Below are 13,799 nucleotides of genomic sequence, written 5' to 3' on the forward strand. Positions count from 1 at the left end.
AGGCCAGCTCCCACCTTGGAAAGAGGTTTTCCCAAGCGCGTGGGAAGGGAAGTTGTGCCACAGGCTGCTGCCAGAACGTGCACTGGGTCTGGTGTTTTGGAGAGGACTTGTGTCCTGCAAGCACCATCCAACGCATGTCAGCATTCCATGTAGTTGATGCATATTTTACCTGTGGGTGCTGGGAGAAACGGGAGCATCCTCAGTCTTTGGAGGACCCACTTTGCAGAGGAAGCTGCCTGTGACTGAGATGCAGGTATTGGGACACCCCAATTTTTTCAGAGTGAGTTTGTATTTGCTCATTTAATAGCTGCTGTTTGCTCCCCAAACTGCCTGAACCTCTTCTGCAAGACCTCCCTCGAGTGTGGAGCTCGATGTGGTTCTCACAGTCCTCGGGGTGGGTGGGCTGCTTTCCGGAATGGCTGCTTGTTCAGCCCTAGGATTTACATGAAGTCATGGACATCCAGGTCTTTTCCCCTCTCCTGTGACAGTGGAAAATGAACAAGCTCACTCAAGGGACTTGCACCCATATGCCGAAGGGAAGTCTCGTCTCAGAACAGACCTCTTTGACTTGCACATCCTCAGTCAGAGAAGGCAGACTCTGCCGGGGAGTCCCTGTTCCAGCATGTGTGAGGCAGGGCGCTCACTAGTGCTGCTTTGCTGTAACTGTGATTAATACAGCAATTAAACCTGGGAGATGACACTGAGAGATTCCCAGTGAATAGGATCACAGTGCTCCTGTAGAGAACAGTAGTGAGGCTTAGTCAAAACAGTGTTGACTGCAGCGGGGTTAGGAATAGGCATTTCCAGCCTTTTTCACAAGCTGTTTCATGGCTCAGCACTGACCAGCAATAAATCATACACTGAGATTGGAGAGACTGGGCCAAATTTATCACTGGTAAAACAATGTGACGCTGAACACACATCTTCATCCTTTGGGCTGAGATGGCATTGCACAGCCAAAACTAAGTGGTGCCAAGGGCTGTGGCTGTGAGCCCTTTGCCGTGGTGTGTGCCAGTGCAGATGTGCCGAGTGCCTCCAGCTGTGACAGGAGCTTGCAGAGCTCTGGAGCCTGCTCCTGGGAGAGCTGCTGGGCCAGGCCAGGGCAGCGAGCACAGCCCTGTGCATTCACGGTGGCTGCTGGGGAGGAACGGGCTGTTTAAGGGGGGCAGTAAAATCACAGCAGCACTGTCTATTCTGAGACACTCCAATTTGCGTGTGAGATGTGTAGTCAGATGGGCAAAGGGATTTCAGCACAAGGCAACAGCCGTATCCCAGAGGAGATCCACTTGAGGAAAGAACAGAAGAAAGCAAGATTTAGCATTAAGATCATAATTTCAGATTGCATTGTGTGAGCATCAACACTCTATATACGTGAGAGCCTTTGGGGAGTGTGGTGCTGTAATAGCTATCCAAGCCAGCCTGAACAGCCAGGGTTATTTTTAATTGCAACTGAATGGATCTAACCTTGTGATGTTTGTTCACAAAGCATTGCTGGATTAATACAGGTTCCATAGTTGCTTCAGTTAAAAGACTTTAATGGATCAGCTTAGTTCTCTGCTCCATGATTATAGCATTCTTACCCGCCTATCATGCATGAGCCAGATGGTCCCAGTGAAATCAGAGCATATTTATATTTTTGTCTGCTACTCAGCCACCTGCCCACTGATTTAGTTGCAGAGTGGTAGGAGGAGAGGAGCCTTCCTGAGTGAGGTTCACCCGCCTAGCCCCGGTGTGTTCCCCACCTCCATCAGGGGAACCATGGATGTGTTCCGTGCCCAGGGCTGCTGGGACACTTGCCTGCTGGCCATGGAGGTTGGCCACACTCCGGTGGCAGCAGCTCTGTCTCCTGGCATGGATTCAGCCACTTTCCAGTGCGCAGGGGGATGTTTTCAGTTCTATTGGCAATGAGAGCCATTAAGAAGGTACAAGTACTAAAGAGATCCTGAGCGATGCCTATAAAACCTTTGAATCCCTGACAGAATCAATAGTGGGCTCTCAGGAGCAACTTCTTATCCAGGCCAACCTAAAAACATGCCAATGAGCTGTTAAAGATTTTGCATTTTGTGGAGACACAGAATCCCTTTCACTGCGACTGTTGGACTCTAGACTGGTGAGATGACGAAAAATCGCATTAGAAATAGACACTGTGCTCCAAGGGCATCTTCCTCAGTGTCTGGGAGAGTGGCTCAGATGATGCTTGCGGGCGGCATCCTTCCTCCAGGTGGAAGACCTGTTGGGATTTGTTGCAATGAGAGGCACAGACCCCTGTGGCCATGCCTGTGAGGGGAGCAGGAGAGCTGTGCCCTGTGGAATGGAGGTCCTGGGATGCAGCCAAGGCTCCGCACTGTCCCAAGCTGTGCATCGGTCCAGGAGCAGGAGCAGCCTCAGCTGGGGCCAGGGCCTCGCTGCACACACTTGTCTCCATTTGGATAACTTTGCTATTGGCACCATCTCCAATTTGGCATCTCGGTTACCATAGCAACTCGATGCTTCCGTTGGGATCAGATCAGCCTGCAGTTAGTCAGCACCGTTAGCACCTGCGTTGGTATGGCAACACTGGGCCCTTCTCCATCCATCCTGATGCTGCTGCCCAGGGATGGTCCAGGCAGCCCTGGAGGGACCCTGCGGCCCCGGAGGCCAGTGCAGCCCCATGCTTGGCCCTGCTACAGGGCAGTGAGGTGCTCCCAAGCCCTGGCTAATCCTTATTCCCTGGCTGCAGTGAGGGCTGGGGCTGCTCCTGCTCTGGCTGCAGCGTCCTGAGCTCCTGAGTCCTGCACCGGAGGAGGTCAGCAGGGGTATGGCTGGCATGGAGCAAGGCAGTGCCCCTGCAGTCTCAGCCTGCCCCTCATGAGAGCATTCTGCATGGACACCAAATGGCCTTGCAACCTTTGGGGTGGGGAAAGCTGCGTGTGTTGGTGGTGGAAACCCAAGGTCCCAGGCAGCCCTCCATTTGGGGTATTAAGTCCTGCGAGAGCAGAGCTCAAGGCAGAGAGAAGGGTGGTTCATCCCCTTCTCCCACAGCCACCAGCTTCCAAACCACTAAACTCTCTCAGCAAGTCCCCTGGGGGAGATTTATTTTGCTTTAGCCCCAGTCAGAATCTGGCACCCGCTTTTCTGAAAGTGCTTTACGATTTGTGTTTAACGTTTTTTAACAGACGTGTGCAAGCCATTTGAATTAGAGCAGTATGAATCTATTAGGCAGCGACAGATGCAAGTTTTGTGTCTCTTATTAGAAGGGATTGGATTCTGAGGTTTAGTGATGTGCAAAGGATTGGACTTTGGAGAGATTAAAATTATTTTCAGCGTTAAGCACAATATTTCTAAGCTAATGCACTCAGTCTTGAATTTAGATTCATAGAGCAAAAAGATTATAAAACATTAAACCTATGTAAATTCAGCTGTAAATTTATGTTTGAACAAATTCAACAAGAGATTTGACTTGGGGGCTTACAGTAAATAGGTTCTGCTTTTAATGCGCGCTGCAGCGTGCGGCTGCAATGCCACTCTCCCCTTCAACGTCCCACGGCTGCTGAATTACTGGCAGGTCACAGTTGACAGCTTGAGCAGCTACACCAGGATGTGTTAATAATAAAAGGGAAAATGACTTCATGTTTGCCTTCTCAGAAGACAAAAGCAGATGTTTGCTCCACCCTGCGGAGCAGAGCCGAGCTCCATGGGCAGTGACACTGTCTCAATGCTTGGGCATTGCCTCTTTCAGGCAGCAGTTGTGCAAATCAGAGTCCTCCTCTGCTCCTCCCGGCCCTGGGAGTTGCTGAGAACTTTTTTTCTCTTGTGGAGAAGATGAAAATCCAGCTAACAAAGGCTCCTTTTGAGTGGGATTGCGGGGAAACCTGCAGCACCATGAGCAGGCTGCCTACACAGAGATAAATGACAGCTGTGACTGAAGGAATAAACAAGATAATCTGGATTTAAATAAACCACAAGGGGATTTTGGCAACATGCAAATTCACAAATTTATAAAACGTATCCTTTGAAAATAAAGAGCTTTTCTGAAGCCGGCGGTTAAGAACAATTACTACAGCACATTTTCCCAATGAGGGCTCTGAGCTGGCCTTTGCCACAAGCCGGAGGAGACCAGGAGCCACGTGTCCTCCTGTCGCTACGGGGCTGCTCTTGTGTGCAGAAGCAGTGAGTCCCTGTGCTGCTGCAGGAGCTGGGGTACACATGGCAGCCTGGTCCTACCCTGCTCCAACCCACAGCACCAGGGGATGAACAGGAAAGGAGTGAAATATCAAAAGCCTGCACAAGCACTCAATAATACATATTTGATCACTGCTTGGAGGACCAGGTAGTTCTGGATTCAAGCCCAGGAATGGCAATAAAAGTTTCATTTTGACATGGCACAGCACAGAGATGCTGCTACCAACAACATGAAGAAATGAGGCCCATGCCCACAAATGAGTGATGGAATTGTTGATGCTGGAGGCTGGTGGAGCGCCTTCCAGGGGCTTGTTGCCATTGTCTCCTTTTTTCAGGTGGGAGGTGATGGAGGAGGGGGTGGGATGTAAGTAGAGACCAGTGGCAGAGCCATGAGCAGACGTGTCCCATTCCAGCGCTGCTCTGCAGAGGTGCATCAGGCAAGGTCAGCAGCATGGCTGTGCCTCTTCATCAACCAGCCCAACATCAGAAGGGAAAGAAACACTGCAAGAAAAGACAAAGTGTGTCCGAGAGGCTATGAACTCCTCTGGAGGAGCAAAGCCTTGTCCTGGCACTGCAATTGCTCTGCAGCAGTCACCAGAGCAGAGCAATCTGTCACTGCATCCTACCTGAGTGTGTGGAGCTGGTTGGCATTCTGTCAGCACATGCGCAATTAGGGCAGAGCACGTGGGAGCAGCTCTGTGAAGGTTAACTGCTCTGAGGAGTATTCCTCCCCTTCCAGGGGCTTGGCTGCTCGAGTTTTAACACCCTTGTTGCCCTCAGCAGCAGGAGCCAGCGGTGCTGTGCGTTATTCTCTGCTGTGCACTTGACAACAGCTACTGAATGTGGCAGGATGGGTATGTGCAGCAGGATGCGCGCAGTGGGATGTGTGCACATGGCAGGATGGATGCAGCAGGATGTGTGCGGGGCGTGCTGGCTCTTGGTGCTGATGGGCTGCAGCCACCGGTGCCTGGTGGGAGCTCAACAAGGCACCCGTGTGCACGCCCAGGAAGGGCAGCACCTAAAAGAAACTCTGAAACAGGGCAGAGCTTGGGGAAAAAGCTTTTCTGCATACACATCCCAGAGCTGCAGCAGTTGTGGTGCTCTGCAGGGCCAGGGGTGTCTCGAGGACACGTTGCCGCTCCCAGTGTTATCCTTAAAACTGTGCAGCAAGAGCTGAATTTGCTTTTCCTCCTCTTTTCCTTGATCGCTCCTTCCCTGCTGTCTCTCCTCAGTGCCAACCTCTCTATCCATTTGTCTTTATTGTGCATGGAGTTAAACAGGGTCTGTAAATGTGGCAACACTTTCATGTTATTAGCTCTGCAATTTCTTGGCTCCTGTTTGTTGTGATAACATCATCTGAAGAGGCCATTGTAATTAATAGTTTGTTCGTGCTTCTTTTATAAACCCCTGGAGTGTTTGTTTTATACTTCAGCATCAGCCACTACAACTTGCTTCCAGTGTCTTGTCTGAAGCATCCCCACCACAGGGAAAGGGCTTCGAGGTTTGGGGCTTTTTTTGCAATAGTTTATTGAAACCATAATTTAAAGGAAAAAGTAAGTAAAATATTAAAGGCAAGACAATCATCTTGTCCTGACCCTAGAGCAGAGGGGACCAAAATCCTTGTTTACAGAAGTGCCTGTGAAGGTGCTGTGCCTGGAAGCAGCCCGACCCCACTCCTGGTTCTCACCCAGCCCTGGCCAATGTTGGGATGGGCTGGAGCAGCAGCAGGGGTGAGGAGAGAGCAGAACAGCCTCTGAACTCTGAGTGATTTCATCTCTTCTAAAGCACTGTCATCTAAAAGCCCACAGATCACAGACACAAGCCGTGACACAAATGAAGGCTTGTGTAAGTACCGGGTCCCTGGGCACCCAGGGGCCGGGGAGGTGCTGGTCGGGGGCAGTAGGAGCAAATGCATCACGAATGCCATCAGTAACACCCTCTGATTGCCCAGCCACAGCATGGGCACAAGGGGCAGGGGCCCAGCCAGTCCCCATTTGCTCTGAACTTTTAGTTTTAGAGCCCACAGGCACTTATTTGCAGAGCAGCATCTTATCAGCTGGGAGAGACCAGACGCAAGGATGTGTTACAGAAACCAAGAAGGCAGTGGCTGTGGCCAGCCCAGTTCACGCTGCAGCCGAGGTGCTAAGTACCAGTGAGAGGCGTCAACTAACCCGGAGACCTCGCTCCCTGCCAGCTCCCAGGGCAGAGCAGTTGTGCTGGTGCAGGCAGCGCTGCGGGGCTGGGGCAGAGCTGCCTGTGCCATGCAGAGGGTCAGAGCTGGCAACAGCCATGGTCCCCTCGAGCCCTCTTGTCTGAGAGTCCATCGCTCCTAACCCAGCAGAGCTTTTAGCATCTTGTAATCACCCCGTTTTGACATTTGACAACCTCTGCATGCTGCCAGGGTTTCTGACTCAGAGGAGCACACACCAGCCAGTTCTGCCTTTGCTGGTCCCTCCTTCTGCTCAGACAACTGCCTAGGAAAACAGCTTATCCTGTCTGAGGCAGCACAAACAAGTGTGCGGGTGTCTGAGTCATTAAACACCATGGGGCAATGGTGGTTGGTGCTTGCCTAGCAGTCCAGCACCATGTGCAAGGTAGAAGAACCTTACAGGCTGCTCCTTCTGCTTCACCCAGGCTTCTGCTGTCTTAGCTGATGCCCTCTTCACTCAAAAATCAGAGCTGCCTCTTCCTACACCCCCTAGTGTCACCTGCCATGGGCTCAGTGATCCCACTGGACCCATTTGACCCTCGTGTTTCACAGTCCTGATCCAAGCTCCCAGAAGCAGCAGTAAGGACAGCCCCAGGTCCCCAGAGTTACAACCCCATTATTAGCTCGGGATCAAACATGCCCCTGGCCAGGAAGAGATGCCTCTGGAGAACCTGCTGTGAACCCAGACCTTTAGTATTCCTATGGGCAGCTGGCAAAGGGAGCATCGGAACTGGTCCAGCCCTGTCAAGCTTACCATGGAGTAAAGTGAAGTTTGGGATAAAGAGAGAAGGCAGAGAGCTCCACTCTCCCATCCTTGCAGAGCAGGACAGCAGTGAATACGGAGCACAAAGGAGAAACGCTGCCCGAGCCCTGCGGGATGAGTTAATGAACCCTGTTGCTGCTTGATGTCTTTGAGCAGAGACGGGTCCAGCGGGACCAGACACCTCTGTGCATGTTAATGTGCATGTTAACCACATCTAGAGTTGCCACTAACTACAGAGATTAGGAAGCAATGTTAACACTTTCTGCTTTGGAACTTCATTAAGCCTTCAGTGGTAGGAATCAGGAGGAAAGGAGCACAGGCAGAGTAATCTATTGAGATTGAGAGATCCTTGGTCCTTCCTCGGGAGCTCCCATTACTGACTGGTGCCGAGGACAGGCGACCTGGCCAGAAAACCCCCAGCCACTACCTAGAATGTGGTACCTGTGTCCCTGGGGGCTGGCAGCGCCGGCACTCGGGATGTGCTCTGGTTGTTAGCACAGGACAGCAAGCAGCAGCATAAAGTGTGGTCTGCAGCTTGTGATAGAACCTGTTAAAAAGGAAATGCATACAAATTGCTGGCTATAACTGATGATAAAATAACTATTTTGTGGAGCAAGGAACACATTGATTTTGGTAATTAATGGTTCAATAGAAACCTATTCTCGGAGTGCCCTGGGCAAAGTCACTGGATTAGAAGCGTCTTTATTCCCCGGTCTCAGTTCTCTGCCTCACTCCTCCGCGTGTTCTCCCAGCCCCAAGGACAGCCCCAGGCAGCAGCTGCTGCTGCTGCTCCCCGCGGGCTCCCGCTGTCCTGGCAGCTCGTCGGGGCAGGGACTGGGGCTCTGGCTGTGGCAGCACTCACCCAGAGCGCAGATACCCACCACGTGCTGAGGGCAGCTCCGGTGGGACACGATGCTGGAGGGATGCGCTCCCAGCAGGACCTGGCCATGGGTGTGCTGGAAGGGGTGAGCCGGAGCCCTGAAGCCCTGCTCCCAGCACAGCCCCATTGCTAGGACTCAGAGGGAGGTTTTCCAATAGGAAGGAGGTGACTGTAGGAGCTGGGGAGCCCCAGGACCCTGCTGGCATCTTCACCCCAAAACACTGATGGCACAAGCAGCCCTGTGGCAGCACCAAGCCCAGCTTCACTTGGGCTGGGCAGCAGTCACAAACAGGAGGCAAGGCTGGCAGTCAGACCAGCTGGGCCTGGCCTGACAGGCACTTGAGCTGCGTAATTCCTGAAATGGCTGTTTCCCGGGGCTCAGCGGTTTGACGTCAGCATCACCGCGGCCGCCGGTGCCCAAGGTGCTCTTACAGAACCATTTCCAGCCTATTCACATTGTTTCCTCACCGTATGTTTGTACTAAAAATAGTTGTAATGTGAAGGGATAATCTTGTAAGACCCTGAGCATCACCATCCTCTGTGTCTGCTGCAGGAGACCTGGCCAGTGCCACCAGTGCTTCCCGGAGCAGTGACACCGCTCCTCTTCCTGCCTCCCAATAGCCAGCAACAGCTTAAACAAACAGGGTTTGTGGGGGTGTGCCCATGCAGGAGCATTTTAAAAGTTCAAGATAAAAATACTGCTATAACTCAGTTAAGAAGCAGTCAGTGCATGGCCACGGCATATGCAGAGCGGGAGCTGGGCTGGTGGCACAGCTCTCCAGTACCTCCAGCACCCTGAGGAGGTGTGAAAGAGGCTCTAATGCTCTTGCAGGGGACATCACTTAATACCTTCCTGCTTGCTATGATAATCTTTAACGGGGGGGGGGCAGCTGCAATGAGCATTTACCTCTTTATTTTCTTAGATATAAATGCTATCTCGCTGCAGTTTCATTTTACAGTATGGTAATATGCTATCCAGGAAAGTCTTGCTATGCTAATTTATCCAGTAGGCAAATTCCTTTTGGCTAATAAAAGTGCTTGCACAGGAAGCTCAAAACCCAGCAGCAATTAATTATTGACAGAGCATGTGAATTAGAGATAAAAGAAAAGTCATTCTTTCTCACATACAAGATAGTAAATAAATTTAATTATTGTACTAGAAGCAAGGGATCTTATTCTGTATTAAGTTTTATTAGCTGAGACATTTAAAAGCATGTCATCATAACAAAAAGGTCTTGTGTAATCCTAACTGCACCACTCTGGTACAAGGCTCTGAAGTGAATAGGCTTAATTGAGCAAATGGAAGCAGATGGCTTGCTGAACAGACAGGTATTGTACAGGTTTATTGTCAATTAACTTTTGTCTACATGTGCCTATGGCGAATTGACTGTATAATGTGCTACCAAGGTTGATTTAACGCTTCAAGTGCCCACCATGCTCAGGGTCTGAGAAGAAGCCAAACCAGAAGTGCTTTGGTCGCTGGGGCCCACAGGGGTGCAGCATCCCCCCTCCTGATGGTCCCAGCAGTGCCTGCACGGGGCAGGAGGGACACGAGGTGTCACCCTGCACCCAGCCCCTCGCTAACACCCCTCCTCTGCTTCCGCACAGGAACGTGATGCCCAAGACGCTGGACGGACAGATCACCATGGAGAAGACCCCCAGCTACTTCGTGACCAACGAGGCCCCCAGGCGCATTCACTCCATGGCCAAGGACACGAAGCTGATCGTGGTGGTGCGGAACCCGGTCACTCGCGCCATCTCGGACTACACGCAGACGCTCTCCAAGAAGCCAGAGATCCCCACCTTTGAGGTGCTGGCCTTCAAGAACCGGACCCTGGGGCTGATCGACGCCTCCTGGAGCGCGATCCGCATCGGGATCTATGCCCTGCACTTGGAGAACTGGCTCCAGTACTTCCCCCTCTCCCAGATCCTTTTTGTCAGTGGCGAGAGGCTCATCACTGACCCGGCTGGGGAAATGGCCAAGGTCCAGGACTTCTTAGGCCTCAAGAGGATTGTGACAGAGAAACATTTTTATTTTAATAAAACCAAGGGGTTCCCCTGTCTAAAGAAGCCAGAGGACAGCAGTGCTCCCCGGTGCTTGGGCAAGTCCAAGGGTCGAACTCACCCCAAAATAGACCCAGACGTCATCCACAGACTACGGAAGTTTTACAAACCCTTCAATGTCATGTTTTACCAAATGACAGGCCAGGATTTCCAGTGGGAGCAGGAAGAGAGTGATAAGTAGAACCACAAAATCAGGAAAAAAATGCTCTTTTCTTTTGAGATGTGAATCATCATTAGAGACCCAAAACTCACCCGGGGCTGGAGGCTCAGCCTTGTGAGTGCAAGACTCTTGCGCTGTCGGGGTTGCGGCCAAAGCCACCCCATGTTTCCAGCTCTGAAATCTTAGTGGCACTTCACCTCGGGTTGCACTTGGGCTCTCCCCACTGTGACAATGAGAGGCCAGGGGCAGGTGGGAGGAAGAGGAGGCAGAGGGCACGGGACTCCTTGGGGTGCTGGGATGCTTCGTGTCCACCTTTTGCTGCTGGTACCCCATCGCAGCCAGGTGAGGCAGGACCAGCTCCTGCAGGGCTGCCTGAGCACAGGGTGGCTCAAAACCCAACAGCACGGTGACAGACTCATAGATTTGATTTCTCCTGTCCTGGCTTTTAGTTTTGCCCAAACGGCAGCATCAGATCTGGTGAAGTCCGGGCACATGCATTCACATGCACACTGGTGTTCGTGTGTGGAAGGGATAAAGCCAGTTATGCTGCAGAGGAACTATGTACAGAAGCTTCATTTGCACCAGATGTTCCAATTACCTGTTGCACTAAAACTAGTGTTTACCAAGTGCCACAAAACGCCTGGGCCTGATTCTCCTCCAACTGATGGATGCGTCTCCACTGCTGGAAGAGAGCCCCTTCCTCTTTGCTGGGATGCTCAGTGAGATCAGACCTGGGGCTTCTCCCAGACCTCCCCCTCCTCTGTGTTGTGCCCTGGTCCGAGGTCTGGAGCCAAGCTTTCCTAGTGGGAATGGCGGGGTGCCTGCAGGCAGAGCCGTGGGGACAGCCGCAGCGCAGGGTCTGGGCAGGGGTGGCTGTGGGGCCTCTGGCACTGGCCTTCGTTTGCACCTTGAAAACGAGACAGCGATGCTTGCGCAGTGGGGAAGCAGCGCTCAGCTTTAGTTCAGTTACAGAGAAGCAATGGATTCCCAGGGAGAGCACTGCTCTGCACAAAAAATGTGTGTTTTCTAGTGGAAATGGCCAAGTCAACCAAATTTGCAATCCTGGTAGAAGCTATAGAATAAATCCTGATCCCAACTGGATCCTCCAGCCAAGTGGTGAGAGTTGCACGCTGGAACCAGTGGAGAGCAGCCAGAAGCACTCTGGCACAGCAGCACTGTTTCCATCCCCATCACTGAGGGAAAACAGAGAGAGGGGGAACAACAGGGAAAATGCGGAGCTGCTGTTGCTGAATGTTCCCCTCGTAGGGGTGATTTCTAAGGGCGCTCCAATACTGCTGGCTGCTTGCTTTGTTATGAGGAGTGGTGAGGATGCCTCCTGGGCTGTGTGCGAGTCCCGTTCCCTCGCGGGTGGCCGGTCCCTGGCTGTTGGGAAGCAGCGGAGATGCTGTGCGAGATCACTGCGGGAGGACAAAGATTCAGTTTTGATTAAGGTGGCAAGAAATCCCTCCTGAGCCAGCAAACCAAATGAAATCACTGTTTTCTGGGTAACAAGCTGAACCTGTTTTGGGTTTCGTGGCCTGTCGTGTGGTTCATTATGCCATGAAGTGGTGCTGGTGCCTTGGATTGGATGAAAGACAGAACTGAAGCCATTTGGACAATTTAGCCCGTGGGCCATGCTGGAGGGGCACCGCGAGGTCCTTGCTCACGTCACGTCAGTTCCCATTAGCATGATTAGATTTAAAAACAGCTCCTGACACAACACAGTTTTTCACAGACCCACAAATCGCCAAATTATTACCTGAAAATTGGAAGTCTGTAATAGGAATAATTTTACAGTGTTTCACATGTTATTAAAATGTCAGATCAGCTCCGAAGTGAAAACTGTTGTTACACAGTTTGGTGCAAGCTGCTCAATGGATTCAGTGGTGGACGAGGGAGGGGATCGCCACGGACCAGTGTCCAGGCTCCTCACCAGGGGGATATCCAGAGATCTTTGCCTGTTCCCAGCACGCTGCAGCCCCGACACCCCGGCAAAGCAGAACCTGCCAGAGCAGGGGGGGTGGCACTGGGGGTCTCTGCCCCAGCTCATGGCGTGGCCGGGACCTGGCAGGGTGGTGGCTGCACATGACCACAGCATGGCACTGTGCATCGCCTCATGGCCAAAGCTGGGACTGCCTCAGCCCCCATCCCCAGCTTACCCGGGAGCAGTTTTCCTCTGATCAAGGTCTCCTGGAGCTTGAAGAGCCCCCGAGAAGCCTCATCCCCACACAGCAGGTCTCTCTGCACGCCCCAGCCTTGGTCTGGTCTGGTCCAAGCGCTGCCCTATGTCTCCGTGGGCAGCTCAGGCTGGCTTCTCCCGAGAAGAACATCTGGTCCCCGGCTGCCATCAAGCCACTCTCACTCTTCTCATCGTGCCCCTCGCTGGAGGGACAGGAGATCCGAAACCATGCTTTTGTCTGAGAACTTCGACCCGATGAAGCACCCCGTTAGGGAAGTCACGGTGTGCGGCTGGACCCGGAGCATCTGTCCTGTGCTGAGATGAAGCACAGTCACATCTGGGGCTCAGTCCTGAAGGTGGAACAAGGCCCTGGAGCAGGGATCTGGAGCAGGGTGCACCCCAGCCCCCAAGAGGGCTCACCCCATGGTTTACAGTGGTGCAGGTTTGCAGGAGGTGCTGGGCCTGCCCCTGCCTGACTCGCTCCCATTCTTTCTGCCATATGTTCAGAGGTTTATTTTTTATATTGGCTGCAACCTCCATCCCAGGAGGAGCCGCCGAGCGCCCGCGGGCACCAACCGCCCCATCCTGGTGGGACACGGTGCCACCGGCCCCTTCTGCTTCCTTGGCACGCACCCCACGTCTGCCGCGCTGACGCTGGGGATTGACAGGGGAATTATTTTCTATCTGGCCGAGAGTGGCCTGCAAATGAGAGAGTCAGGTTAATAACACGTTTTTTTTAAACTATTCAAATGTCAGCATTAGAATACACAGGAAATTGAATTTTGTATTTGATTTCAATTAGCAGAGCATAAATTATATTTAATTTTATACACAGACCGGGTGATTCATTGTTCTGGAAAAGCTGGTACTTTATGGTTCAGAGACTGGAAATGGAGAGTTAAGTCTTTCTGAAACCAAACTGCTGTGCTGTCACCTCCTCCCAAACGCGTCTCTGTCTGTCAGTGTCACTGTACCTGAACAATATGAAAACCCCGAACTGAACACTTGAACCCACAGCACTAAACAATAAAATGTTGTAGCAGCTGCATTTCTCTGCTCCATTTCTCCCACCATCCCCCAGCAGCACCAGCACCCCACGAGCAGCAGACCCACGATGTGTGCTGGCCACGACCCACCATCAGCCAGCCCAGTCCCAAGCAGCCGCTCAATCCTCCCCATGGGACACAGCCCCACCAGTGCCGGAAAGGCTGGGGGAAGGTGCGTGCCATAGCTGGGACCAGGACCTGAACCAGGACCAAGTCCAGGACCGCCTGGGCCAGCTCCGGCCCACAGGGTCTCATGAATCCTGAGATGTCCTTCATGGGATCCAGTCAGGGACCCACGGAGCGCACAAACCCTGCTTTCCTCTGCAGGCAGGGACCA

General features: G+C 52.4%; 1 protein-coding gene across 1 annotated transcript in view; it reads left to right on the forward strand.

Moving 5' to 3' along the window:
• The window catches only part of HS3ST4 (heparan sulfate-glucosamine 3-sulfotransferase 4), a 59,288-nt gene extending 45,824 nt beyond the window's left edge, over positions 1 to 13,464 (forward strand). The window contains exon 2 of the mRNA XM_030481755.1: positions 9,622 to 13,464. Coding sequence (XP_030337615.1) covers positions 9,622 to 10,258 — 637 coding nt within the window. The 3' untranslated portion in view covers positions 10,259 to 13,464. The remainder of the gene's footprint in view (positions 1 to 9,621) is intronic.
• The last annotated feature ends 335 nt before the right edge of the window (positions 13,465 to 13,799 follow it).

This window comes from Strigops habroptila, chromosome 4 (genome assembly GCF_004027225.2).
Source record: "Strigops habroptila isolate Jane chromosome 4, bStrHab1.2.pri, whole genome shotgun sequence".
Lineage (NCBI taxonomy): Eukaryota > Metazoa > Chordata > Aves > Psittaciformes > Psittacidae > Strigops > Strigops habroptila.